General features: G+C 36.9%; 1 protein-coding gene across 8 annotated transcripts in view; it reads right to left on the bottom strand.

The window, feature by feature from the left end:
- Window positions 1-14,757, bottom strand: part of TUT4 (terminal uridylyl transferase 4) — a 149,803-nt gene that overhangs the window by 113,776 nt on the left and 21,270 nt on the right. For all 8 annotated transcript variants that reach the window (XM_030870143.2, XM_030870138.3, XM_030870144.2 and 5 more), the window contains exons 2-3: window positions 7,186-8,068; window positions 1,546-1,709 (exon numbers count right to left, since the gene is read on the bottom strand). In XM_030870143.2, the coding sequence (XP_030726003.2) occupies window positions 1,546-1,709; window positions 7,186-7,975 (954 nt within the window). In that variant the 5' untranslated portion in view covers window positions 7,976-8,068. The remainder of the gene's footprint in view (window positions 1-1,545; window positions 1,710-7,185; window positions 8,069-14,757) is intronic.

The following is a 14,757-nucleotide window of genomic DNA, read 5'->3' as shown; positions in this document are numbered from 1 at the left end:
AAAGTGAGAGGAAAGACAGAACTATGTAAAACAGCAAATTGCAGGCTTCCCTGGTGGTGCAGTGGTTAAGAATCCGCCTGCTAATGCAGGGGACACAGGTTCCAGCCCTGGTCCGGGAAGATCCCACATGCCATATGCCACAACTACTGAGGCTACGTTCTAGAGCCTGCGAGCCACAACTACTGAGCCCACGTGCCACAACTACTGGAGCCCATTCACCTAGAGCCCATGCTCCTCAATAAGAGAAGCCACTGCAATGAGAAACCCTTGCACCACAATGAAGAGTGGCCCCCGCTCGCCGCAACTAGAGAAAGCCCATGTGCAGCAATAAAGACTCAACGCAGCCAAAAATAAATAAATTTATAAAAAAAAATAAAATAGCAAATTGCAAAAAAGACTTCCTTTTAACTAGGATCTTGTGAGACTAACTATATAATCCAAACTCTATCCTACATTATGGGCCTCTACTCCTTGATATTCCTTCCTACTTTCACAGGGTGACTACTGTCATAAATTCTATTAATGACTCAGGATTGCCTTCTTCAATTTAAATATAATCTTGTTTTTCTAAGCTATACAAAATCATACCATTTCTTTTTTTCCTTCCTTATTTATCAAGAATGATGACCTATTTCCCTGTATGCATACTAACAAATATCCCAAGTATCTATTTAAGAACAGACTGATTTATGATTCTTTCCTTCAATATCTAGCAGTGTTTTTACTGTTAAGGCTGGGAATCTGTATTTCTAGGTTAAGAAATTAATTAGTACTCAGCAACAAGATACCTATGGCTAGAACAGTTCCTAATACATAGGAGATATTCAGTAAATATGGGAGAAAAAAAGAGGAAAGAGAAAACCGAGGGGGAAAGGAGGAAGTCTGGTACATCCTGTAGTATTTGCTAATTTATTTGTCACTCCAAATAGACCGTTAACTTCTAATCGGCAGAAACTGTGCCATTTTCACCAACATATATCCCCAGTGCCTAGCACAGTATCTGGAACATAACAAGCTCTCAGTATCTATTTGATAAGCGAGTAAATCAGGGGTCAGCAAACTTCTTGTAAAGGGACAAAGTTATATTTCAGTAAATATTTTATGCTTTGGTAAACAGTAGATATTTTATGCTTTGTGGTCCACATACTCTCCGTAGCAACTTCTCAAAACTCAACTCTGCCATGGTAGCAAGAAAGCAGCTATAGATAATAAGGATGGCATGGTTGTGTTCCAATAAAACTCTGTTTATAAAAACATGAGGTATTTTACCACAATTAAAAAAAACAAAAACAAGGTGATAGGCCACAGCTTGTGGAGTCTGGGATGAATGAGTGAAGTCAGACTCACAGATGTAAGGATTTGCTGAACAAATGGAGGGAAAGAAGAAAGAGAGGGAGAGAAGAGGAAAGGAAATAGGGAAGGAAGGAAAGATGCATGATATCTCCACCTAAGGAATATAATAAGAAAAATAAAAAGAGCTGTACTTGGGAAAGAAAAGTTATGAAACATGCATTTTCCTCCAAATAACTAAAACACATAGTATACTTTTTCAAGTCGAAAGATGTGATCTCTTTCTAAGCGTTCTTCTGCTTGTTTCAAGCCTAGCCTCTGCTCAGGTGTCAATGTAGATTCATCTATCACAGTGGCATTTTCTAAATAGTCCATCTCTGAAGAATTTTCTTTATTAGATTCATCGTTCTTCATTTTACCTAGAAAAGGAAGCAATCACTTAGTTACCATCATCCGAATTGGTAAATTAAAATTTTTTTAATGAAAAACAGACATTCAATTTATACACATACAGAAAAAATATTCTTCCTTTATGTTTTCCTTCATTGTGCACGTTGGTATACCTATGTAAGATAAAAGTAAAAGATATACATGATATCAAAATTCACAAAGAAAAATCTACTTCATGGGTCAAATGCCTATCTTCTTCCAACGAATCTATATCAAAAAAGACAAATATGACTGAGACTCACTATACAAGGGTAACATAACATAACCATTTTGTCGAATCTCTGAAGTAAATACGATATAAAGCTACTTTAAGTCCCAAAGATGACTCAATGAACCAAAGTCACTTCAGTGACTTTATCAATATACAAAAGAAGCTAAAAGAACATATATACTCCAGACCACAGACTCACATGAGGCTCCTTCTTTGCTTTCACTGAACTCATGGATATCTCTACCACACCAATATTTTTTCTTTGCTTCTCTGCCTCCTAACTAGATTGTGATCTCTTTAAGGCACAGACTATGTGCTTTCTTTTCAATCTTTGCATTTCCAGCACCTACCAATATATACTTAGAATAATAGTAGGTTCCACCACCAGTGTGGTTTTTTTAAATATAAATTGAATCATGTTACTCTCTTGCTTAAAATACTTAACAGGCTCTCATGGAGTTCAGAATAAAGTTTAAACTCTTTAACATATAACACACAGTGCTTGCCCTCTTGAAGGCAGTCAACAGTTTAAATACAATAATCCCAAGTTGTAGTAAGTGCTATAAAGGAAAAAAACAAGTAACTGAGAGGGAAACAAACTTTAGATATGGGGGTCAGGGAAGGCTTTTCTGAGACTTTAAGCCAAGACCTCAAAAAAAGAGAGCTAAGTTGTCTATATCTCTAATCTTATATCCTGCCCTAACACTTTTCACTTCATTCATACCAAATGTGCTAGAATGGATCAGTGCTACTCCAAGTATCAATGCCTGTACATGTTCTGTTCCCTCCACCATCAAGGCCCTTCCTACTTCAACTAGTTATGTTTACCTGTCCTGCAAAATTCAGTTTAAGCATCAACTGTTTCAGAAGACGGTCTGGGACTTCCCTGATAGTGCAGTAGTTAAGAATCCGCCTGCCAAGGCAGGGGACAAGGGTTCGCTCTCTGGTTTGGGAAGATCCTACATGCCGCAGAGCAACTAAGCCCATGTGCCACAACTACTGAGCCTGCACTCTAGAGCCCACGAGCCACAACTACTGAGCCCACGTGCCACAATTACTGAAGCCCATGTGCCTAGAGCCTGTGCTCCACAACAAGGGAAGCCACTGCAATGAGAAGCCCACACACCAAAACAAAGAGTAGTCCCCGCTTTCTGCAACTAGAGAAAGCCTGCGCGTAGCAACGAAGATCCAACGCAGCCAAAAATAAAATAATTTTGAAAAAAGAAGACAGTCTGATATTCTTTATATTCTCATAGCACCCGCTATTATCTCACATTTTCACAGCAATGTAATTTGTATTTATTTATCTACCTCTTACAATTAGATAATGAATTCCTTGATGCTAATGACCAGATCTTATTCAACTTTGTACCTTCAGATTTTAATACAATGCCTAGACCAGAGATGACACTTAATAATAGTGTGTTGAATAAAGAAATTGATTTGGACGTATCTAAAAGCACTTCTAAAAGTAAATGCTCATAGATAATAAATAAACCTCTCCTCTCTGCCCTCAAAAGCCACTCTACATGCCATCTACAAGAACCCTGAAATTCACTTCTCTCTTGATAGCACTAATTTTTCTAAATAAAAATAGTGTGCCTCTCTCTGGAGGTGATGTGTCTCCTACCACAAGAGGAGCATAACAGGAATATTATTCAGCAATGAAAAAGAATGATGTACTGCTACATGCTACAACATGGATGAATCTTAAAACATACTAAATGAAAAAAGCCAGACACAAAAGGCCACATGTTGTATGATTTCACTCATATAAAATAGGCAAGTCTATAGAGACAGAAACTAAATTAGTGGTTGGCAGTGCCTAGGAGGAGAGGGTAATGAGTAGTGACTGCTAATGGGTATGGAGTTTATTTTGGGGGTGGTGAAAATATTCATGATTTAGACAGTGGTAATGTCTACACAACTTTGTAAATACACTAAAAAACACTAAATTGTATATTTTTAAATGGCAAATTTTATGGCATGTGAATTATATCTCAATAAAACTAATATAAAAAGGTAAATAAAAAATTTAAATATGACAGATGATAGTAAGAACTATGGAGAAAAATTAAAAAGGTAAAAAGAATAAGGAGTGCCAGAGGTGGAGGTGAGGTTTGTAAATTTTAGATAAGTGACCCAGCAAAAGGCTCACTGAGAAGGTGAAGGAGGTAAGAGAGCTAGCCATATGGACATCTGGGGGAAGAGTATTCCAGGCAAAGGAAAAAGCAAATGCAAGAGCCATCAGGTGGACATTTGCCTTCACATTTGAGGAACTGCAAGGATATCATGCAGTTGGAACAGAGAGAAATGATGAGAAGTAGATAAATGAGGGCAGAGAAGTGGGGGGAGGGGGAGTGCCGAAGATCACAAAGGTCACAGCAAGGACACTAGCTTTTACTCTGATATATGGGAAACCATTGAAACATGATGAACAGCAGTAACATGATCTGAATAATTTTAACAGGATCATTCTGGCTGCTATGTTGAAGACACAAGGAAGGATGGTATAAGTGAAAGTAAGAAGATGAGTTAGGTTCTGCTGCTCAAAAGCATGATCCTGACCAGCAGCATCAGCTTCATTCCGGAGCTTGTTAGAAATCCAGTATCTCAGACTCTAGATTTTCTAAATCAAAAATCTCGGAGAATGGAGCCCAAGAATCTGAATTTTAATACAATTCCCAATTGATTCACTTTAATTGCACATTAAAGTTTGAGAAGCCCAGATCTAGTATATTCTCCCTTCAAATATTCACCAGGCTCACTCTCTCACCTCTTACCTTCAAGTGTTTGCTCTAACGTCACCTTCTCAGTGACAATTTAAATTTGAAACACCACCACCAGACACAGCATCATTCCTTATGACCTTTCCTGTTTTATTTTTCTTATAAGATTTATCACTATCTAACTTATTATATACTTTTGTTGTTTACTATGTTTGTTGTCTGTCTCCTCCCACTAGAACATTAACTCTGTAAGTAAGTACAGTGTTATCTGTTTAGTTCATTGTTATATTCCTAGCAACTAGATCAGTACCTGCACATAGCGGAGATCACCCAAAATATTTACTGAATGTACAAACGGCAAAAGGAAAAATGGTGGAAGTGCTAGGTGGGAGCTAAAGTTGGACCTAATGGAGATTAATCCATTAATCTTTTGGCCACACTACACCGTTTGTGGGATTTTAGTTCCCGACCAGGGATTGAACCTGGGCCCTCAGCAGTGAGAGCCTGGAGTCCTAACCACCGGGCCACCAGGGAATTCCCATATAAATCATTTTTGGGTTTTTTCGGTTTTTCTTTTTGTGGGCCACACCATGTGGCACGTGGGATCTTAGTTCCCCAACCAGGGATCGAACCTGAGCCCCCATGTTGAAAGCGCCAGAGTCCTAACCACTGGACTGCCATGAAGTCCCTCATTCTTATTAGTTTGTTAAAACAAGTTTCCTGAAAGGACCTCTATTTGGTCTACTAGCTTCCTTAAGCTATTTCAACTTGTTCTCCATGTTAACAAATAACAAAACTGCATTTAATCAGAGAAATAATAATAATAAAGGATATTAATTGCCATTGCCTGCCTACTGTGTCAGGGACTACATGAAACTCTATTGAATTATTTCACTTAATCTTTATAACAAAGGCAGCACCATCTCCACATTTTAAAAAATGAGGAAACTTAGACATGTTTTAAAGGATAAGCAGCTTATCCAAGATTACAAAGTTATTAGGTGGGGAAGATAAGATTCAAAACCTATGAAATTTTACTCCAGAGCTCACAGTCTTAACCACCTCACTCTGTCACCTTATTTTGTCACCTTTTTAAGAAAATAATCTTTAAATCATATTTTTCACTAATTCAAGTGACCAGACCCCTGTAGCTGATCTTATGCACCAGTATTTCCCAACTTCAATCAATCACATACCGTCATGTTTAGATCTGCCATATCTAAACACTAGCAGTACTATTATTTATTTGATATTGTCTTTAAATTGACTTACTTTTTTGGGCCTTGTCCTAACATACCTATGAAATTATTAACATTTTTTCTTACATACAAAGGTACCTCTATTAAATTAAAAAAAGGGTTTGTCAATAAACCATCATCTGTGTACCACCAGAAATAAAAAGAAGCTATTTCTGAACTCTTTGTCAGTATTTCTCAAAGTGTGGTAAATAATGATTTAGAAATAGCTTTTTCTGTTTATACATCAAGAAAAGGTTTTATTCTTTTAGCCATAGAAACATCAGGAAAAAAGACTGCCAAGAAAAATTCATTAATTTAAACAGACATGGATAATATTTATAAACAAGTAACGCTAAGATCAAGATCTCATAAGAAAATGAATTTTACAATGATAATTCTCAAGTAAATTGCAACAGTGTCCTATTGAATCTGTTTCCAGTTTTGCTCCTGTCAAAGAATTTGCTGAAAAGATAAACATATATATTTGTGTATATATATATGATCACAGTGCTACCTTGGTTAAAACTCTTCAGTGGCTTCTCAAAACACTCATAATAAAGTCCAAACTGTTTATCATATCCTAAAAGGCCCTTTACTTTCCAATTCTTGTGTGCCTTTTCAGCTACGTCTTTTGCCACATTCCCCCGCAAGTCCCTGTTGCAGTCATACTAAATCTCAGTCACACTTGCAGTCTCACATTTATATCATGCATTTTCTCAATCCAAAGTCTAAATACCTCAATTAAATCATGTACTTTCTCAATTCTAAGTTTTTGGCACTGAACTAAATTACCATCTTACTTATCTGTATCACCCTCACCTAACTAGAAGCTTCCTTGAGGTCTGGGGCTGTGTTTTTTTGGTTTTCCACTGTAAACACATGCGTAACATATAATGGGAACTCAATATATACATGTTTGGCGAATGAATGAGCAATGTATTACCAGGACCATTTAAAAGAAGAGTGAGAGAGAGAGAGAGAGACAGACAGAAAGTGTGTGTGTGTGTGTGTGTGTGTGTGTGTGTGTGTGTGTGTGTGTGTGTGTGTGTGTGTGTGTGTGTACACATCAACTATAGGAGCCACTAAATTTGTATCTGCACAGGCTTTGTACCTCCCATAATAAATGTTTTCAACCTAAGACCCATATTACTAATGTCCTTTTTGTAGTTAAAGTAGTTAAAATCAAACTAAGGATAATCTAAAGAACATTAATATTAAAAAATCTCTCCAAAAATGTGACTTGTGGAATAATCTAATTTGTACTTACTCAAATCATCCGATATGTCTTCAGTTCCTGAAGCACTATCATCAGAATCACCAGTATTATCTGTACATGTTTGTTGCTTCTGAGATTGTTGTGAGTTTTCCAGAGCAGATTTTTCTCCCTCTGCAACATCAATATTCATTTTGTCCAGAGAAGTAAAGGAGCTTGGAATTTTTTTTCCAATCTGCTGTAATTCTGTCTGTCTCATGTTTTCTTTCAACAGTAAACTGGGTACCTTCTCAGCTTCTGCTGGTAAGCTGGGCACCTTTTCTGATTTCATCTGAGAACCAGGTGCTTTTTCTGCTCTCCTCTGTGAATTAAGTGTCTTTTCTGCTGCTGCTGCCTGTGAGCTGGGTGCCTTTTCTGTTTTCACTGATGAATTAAGTGACTTTGGTGATTTTTCTGTTTTTGCCTGTAAACTGGGTGCCCTTTCTACTTTTGCCTGTGAAACAGGTACCTTTTCGGCTTTCACCGGTGAATTCGGTGATTTTTTTGCTTTGCAGTGACTTTGATCTCGAAGGACTAACCCCAAATCTTTAGGGCCTGGAACACTGGCAGCATTTACTTTACATGATTTAACTTCTGTTTTTTCTATACAAATATCATTTTGCTTATTTTTTTTACTACTATTCCTATTTGGAGAGTTGGTCCCAATTTCTTTTATGGATTTATCATTTCTAGCTTTCAAAGTTTGATTAGTTATAAATTTAACTGCTTTGCTTTCTTCAGAAAGAGCCCAAGCATTCTTCTTTGGTTCATGATTTTCATTTTCAGAGGTCTTAGACTCTTCCATTATTTAAAAACCTGCTTCTTTCCAACTGTGATATTGTAAAATGGCAGATCTCCAGTAGTCTGAATTGCTTCAAATCCAGTTTAGGCAAGCAAACTATTGGATTAAAAAAAAAAAATCTGTTATTTAAAATGCAAAACCCATTTCTAAAAAATTGGTTAGACATAAAAAAAACTTTTATAATTTATTCTCAAAACTGAATAGCGGGGCTTCCCTGGTGGCCCAGTGGTTAAGAATCTGCCTGACTATGCAGGGAACAAGGGTTCGAGCCCTGGTCCGGGAAGATCCCACATGTCGCGGAGCAACTAAGCCTATGCACCACAACTACCAAGCTTGCATTCTAGAGCCCACGCGCCATAACTACTGAAGCCCGCGCACCTAGAGCCCGTGCTCTGCAACAAGAGAAGCCACCGCAATAAGAAGCCCACGCACCGCAACGAAGAGTAGCCCCTGCTCACCGCAACTAGAGGAAGCCGCGCAGCAACGAAGACCCAACGCAGCCAAAAATAAATAAAAATAAAGTAAAAAGCTGAAGAGTAAAAAATAAAAATTTTTAAACTCTGAAAACTATATGAGGAGTTAAAATCCACTTAGTAAATAACAGTGAAACGCCCATTAAGGAGGTTCTAATGTAATTCTAGCACTATGACATCAAAACAAGGGAACTTCAGAAGTAAAATGCTGTTTTACATTACTCAATAAGAATTTCAACTAAAAGGGAAATAAAACCTGCAATTGATGTACCACAATTAACATAAAAGGAAATGGAACAAAAATAACACAAGAATTCCAATCTATATGCAACACAGGGAATCAGCTTATAGAAGACTAAGTGGTAAAAATAACAGAAGAACTGCAATCTATATGCAACACAGGGAATCAGTTTATAGAAGACTACGTGGTAAGATCTTTCCCACATGACTTTCCTACTAAATACTACCTATTTATACCACTAATCTACTTCTAACTTGATGCTCTAAACATGGGGAACCAACATCAACAGACTTTCTCCAGCTCTGAAGTACAAAGCAGTTTAAATAAATTCTTCTGAGGTAAGAAAATTTTAAAAAACCAACAGGATCCCAGAGTTTAGAAGTTATAGTAATATTCTGTATGATGATACATGTCATTATACATTTGTCAAAACCCACAGAATGGATATCCCTAAGAGTGAACCCTAAGGTAAACTATGGACTTTGGATGATAATGACGTGTTAATGGTGCATCCACTGTAACAAATGTACCACTCTGGTGCAGGGATGTTGATAGTGAGAGAGGCTATTCCTGTGTGGGGGAAGGGAGTTACATGGGTACTCCGTACTTTCTGCCCAACTTTGCTGTGAAACTAAAACTGCTCTTAAAGAATAATAATGTTTAGAAAAAAGATAATAGAAAGAAAAAAAATCAGAATCCGTTTTGTTCTAAAACATAATAGGAACTATTACACTTCTACCACAGAGTACAAACTATAAACAAATGAAAACACTACATTTTGTTAAGTAATTTCTATACTAGAAATAGCTTGTATACTACATATTATGGAAATCAGGTTATTTCCGAAATATTAGCAGTAATAAACCAAGCTTACAATGTTGATTACCTTTAAGGCAATAGTTCTCAAATTTTATCATTCATTAGAATCACCTGGAAGGTCCCATTCCCAGAGTTTCTGATTCAACAGGTCTGGGATTGGGGCCTGAGAATTTGCATTTCTCACAAGTTCCCAGGTGATTCTCACATGGCTAGACTGGAAAAGACACTTGAAAAATCAATGCTCTAAGGAATGTTTCTGAAAGTAGAAGTGAAGGAAAACCAAACTCTTCTGTATAATCTTATACACACGATTATAAGCTCCAAGAGGTAAGAAACCATTTCTCATTTTGCTTACCATTATATCTTCAATGCCTATTACAGTGCCTAGTTCAAAGTAGACACTCAATAAATTTGTTAAATGGATTAATAAAAACCTAACTTATTTTTAATTATTCACACTTTAAAAACAAAATATAATAGATCCAAAAGATATTTAATTGCTTCATACTTTATATTGTCTACAATGTAACTAGAAAATATCTCGCTTCCCAATCCATCCCCTAGCCTCCTACCACCAGGGTGGCCTGGATAAGTATGCCTCTTTCTATGGACTTTGTTCTTACCTTTCTCATAGTACTTAGCACTTAACACATTTCATGTGTTTACCTCCTATTTAGACTACAGGAATTTTTTACCCAATGTGCTGCTTATAAAACAAATACACTTACACAGTTGAAAAAATGGCAAGGCAAAACAGCATTCTCCTACCAACTACCAATCTCCTCAGAAGCAACTACTGTCAACTCTTTTAGCTGTTTCTTCTGAGATTTATCTCCATATTTCTAAATTACACGCTTAAGCTGGTACTACCTATTTTGTTTTAGATTTAGATATTATCTACTGACTTCCTACAGACAGAATTGTACACACACTTATGTTCCCATCCCACCACCATCCTCCCAGGATGACTATAATATGATATGCCAATATTATTTATGGCTGAGCCAAATACGCCATTGCAGAGTTTGCTACATATCTATCAAAATTCATTTTCCCCTTTTTCCTAGGCACGTAGCTAAACTACATTTCCCAACCTTCTCACTGGATAAAATTCTCAGTCATCCATCTTCAATCACATAGCCAACAATTAAATTTCAATCCAGACCAGTAGGTCTTAAACTTTTGTGCACAGGAATCAGCTAGTTCCTAAGTGCAGATTCTGATTCAGTAGATTTGGAGTGAGGACTAACATTCTGCATTTAGTCTAACGAGCCCAGGTAAAGTCCACACTGTTAGCCCTTGGCCATACTTTTGACTGGACAAAAATCATCAATGGAACTTGGGACTCCTGAATGACCACACACATTAAACTATTCATCTGGATCTGGTGACTACTCACCTAGCAACTATTACATGAGACAGAAATAAAACTGTTTCTTGGGTCACTATACTATTAGATCTCTTTATCACAGGAGCCTAGGCTTTTGACTTCAGCAACATATATACTATAGTCACATTTCTCTTTTGGTATACTTTTCAGTTTTACCTGGAAGTGTCTCACTTCTCTTAAGTTTTTTATATATCTGTCAATAATTCATTGACAGAACTGTAAATCTTCTCTCAATGTCTTCAAATACATCAAGCAACCCATGTGTTTGTTTTTATTGTCATTTTTCTCCCCTTGGACATCCCATCTGCCACCTTCTGATTACTACTAGATTTCCACCACACTTGTCACCCTGAGACTTTCCTTTTGCTATCATCCTACCAATTCCCATCTACTCTGTCATGCTGATTGACTCTTCTATTTTCCTCTTCCATAAGTTACTCCCTCTTTTTTGGTGTAGCATATCCTCCAGTAGCTTTCTAAGAAAGAAAACAAGAAAGGCATTGGAGAAAATAATTATGCCCTACTTCTGACATTTCATTTCATGTAGAGAGACAACCATTATCATAACATTCCTGCTTTCTTTCCACTCCATTCATTCCTTTCCTAGGGAGATGGGGTAACTTATTTCATCATTGAGTTTAGAAAAATGATCTGGGCAAAAGTAAGCACCTTCCCCTCTCCTTCCTCTTTGCATCCAGCTGTTCTCAGGAAAGAAAATTCCATTCTCTCATTCATACTCTAACATTACAGTTGCAAGCCCCACACAGGGCCTGTCACTGTTCAGCTCTGCCTATGCCTGAGTGGTTAAATCTGTCTATTTCTGGCAGTGAGTATTAGCAAGCCACTTGAAAATATAAGTCCCATTCTCCAATATGAATCTTATCCATAATAAAAATAATATTCTGGTCTCCATATGCTTCCTTTATCTCTCCCAGTTTGTTCAGAATTCAGGAAGGGAAAGAGAGTGCTATTTATTGGGCTCCCTTAAGCCCCAATAGTAGGTAAGTTTTATAAGACTTTGCATGCCTGAAATGTCTTTATTCTTTCTTCATATTTTGTTTAATTAGGTTTGAACTTCTAAGTTAAAAATCATTCACTCAAAATCTTACAAGTATTGTTTCAACAATTTCTAGTTTCTAGTGTTACTACTGAGAAAATTATGCCATTCTTATTCTCCATCTCTTTTACTGAACTGTTTTTTTTTTCTTTATGGAAACTTTTAGGATATTCTCTTTGCCTCAGTGTTCTGTAATTTACAGGTGATAAGTCCTAGTATAGATATTTCTTTATTCATTTTGCTGTACACTCAGCTGGCTCTTTTAACCTCTAACTCAAGTCCTTCACTTCTGGAAATTTTTTCCATATTATATCTTCCATAACTTCCTCCCTTTCATCTTCTCTGCTCTTTTTCTAGCGCTCCTATTAATTGAACTTTAGGCCTCTTACACTGATCCTCCAATTATCTTTTCTCTCCATTTCCCATCTCTTTTTTGTCCTTCCTGGGTGACTTACTCAAATTCTTCCAACCCTTCTATATTTGGAGGGGGGACATGGAGAAAACCTTTCGTATTTTCACTTCTAAGAACTAATTCTCTGATTATTCCTTTTCATAGCACTCTGATCTTCATCTCTTATTTCTGAAAACACTAACAATTGTTCTGGAACTTTTTTCTGCTCCCTGTATTGTCTGGTTCCTGAGTTCCTCATGTGCCTTCCTTCTTCTCTACCATGCATACTAGCATACGCATAATAAGAGTTTCAGAAGGAAAAGATAGATGGGGAAAGAAAAAATACTTAAAGACGGAATTCCCTAGTGGTCCAGTGGTTAGGATTCGCCGTGCTTTCACTGCCGTGAGCCCAGGTTCAACCCCTGGTTGGGGAACTAAGATCCCACAAGCCGTGCGGCGTGGCCAAAAAAAAAAAAAAATTGAAGAAATAATAGCCAAAAACTTCCCAAATCTGATAAAGACACAACTACACACATCCAAGAAACTCTATGAACTCCAAGCTGAATAAACTCATAGGAATCCACACCAAGACACATAACTGTTAAATTGTTAAAGGCAGAAGAAATTTTGAAAGCAACAAGAGAGAAGGAACTTCTCATACATGAAGAATCCACAATAAAATTAACAGCTGATTTCCCATCAGAAATCATGGAGGCCAGAAGGCAATGGAATGCCATATTTAAAATCCCAGATGAAAAACACTGTCAACCAAATATTCACTAACCATGCAGAAAAACTATCCTTTATTAATGACAGAGAAAGTATGACACTTCCAGATAGACAAAAGCTAAGAAATTTCATTAGCAGACTTGTAGACTAGCACTACAAGAGATGCTAAAGGGAGTTCTTAAGGCTGAAATGAAAAGAAATTCGGCAGTAACTCAAAGCCATAAGAAATAAAGGACACTGGTAAAGGTAACTTAGCACAGATAAACATAAAAGCCAGTATTATTGTACTGCTGGTTTGTAACTCTTCTTTTTCTCCTACATGATTTAAAAGGCAAATACATAAGAAGACAATTATAAACCTATGTTAATGGGCACACAATGTATAAAGATGTAATCTGTGACAATAACAATGAGAAAGAACAGAGACATATAGGATCAGAGCGTGTGTATACTATTGAAACTAAACTGGCATTACTCAAACTAGGCTGTTATAAATTTAAGATATTAGTTGTGCTGTTATCTGCAAGGCAACCACTAAGAAAATAATGTTTAAAAATACAAAAAAGGAAAAAAGGGAATTAAAATAGCACACTATAAAAAAGTCAACTGAATACATAAAAAGGCAGTAATAGAGAAATTGAGGAACAAAAAGCACGAGACATACAGAAAAGAAAAAACTAAAGAGCAGGAGTAAATCCTTCCTTATCAATAACTACTTTAAATGTATTGGATTGGCCAAAAAGTTCCTTTGGTTTTTAAGTAAAAATAAAAGTCACATTTTTCATTTTCACCAAGAACTTCATGAGCAATGTATGCACTCTTTTGTTCCACTACCTTCTGCCATTTTTCAGGCAACTTCATAATTCCATCTTCCCAAAACTCTATCTTTTTGACCAAAGAACTGTTCCAGGTGCCTTTTACAGTCTTCCAGGGAATTGATATTTTTTCCAATAAGAGAATTTTGTAAAAACTGAAATAAATGGAAATCTGAAGGTGCAATGTCTGGTGAATACGGTGGATGAATCACAACTTCCCAGCCAAGCTGTAACAGTTTCTACCTGGTCATCAAAGAAACATGCACTCTTGCGGTAACCTGATGGAAGATTAGGCATTTTCTGTTGACTAATTCCGGATGCTTTTCATCAAGTGCTGCTTTCAGTTGGTCTAACTGCGAGCAGTACTTGTTGGAATTAATCGTTTGGTTTTCTGGAAGGAGCTCATAATAGAGGACTCGCTTCCAATCCCACCATATACACAACATCATCTTCTTTGGTGTGGTTGGTGGTGATTTACTTCGCTTGCCTCACGATCTCTTCTGTTCCACATCATTGTACAGTATCCACTTTTCATCGCCCATCACAAATTGTTTTAAAAACAAAGTTTTCGTTACACTTAAGTAGAAAATCACATGCAGAAATATGGTCAAGAAGGTTTTTCTCACTTAACTTATGTGGAAGCCAAACATCAAAGCGATTAACATAACCAAGCTGGTGCAAATGATTTTCAGTGCTTGATTTGGATATTTTGAGTATGTCGGCTATCTCCCGTGTGGTATAATGTTGATTGTTTTCAGTTCATGTCTCGATTTGATCACTATCAACTTCAAATGGTTTACCGGGCCATGGAGCATTGTCCAGTGAGAAATCTCCAGCACAAAACTTTGCAAACCATTTCTGATACATTCG

This window comes from Globicephala melas, chromosome 1 (assembly GCF_963455315.2).
Source record: "Globicephala melas chromosome 1, mGloMel1.2, whole genome shotgun sequence".
Taxonomy (NCBI): Eukaryota; Metazoa; Chordata; class Mammalia; order Artiodactyla; family Delphinidae; genus Globicephala; species Globicephala melas.
Note: the sequence above shows the minus strand (reverse complement) of the source record. Positions and strands in the feature narration are given on the sequence as shown.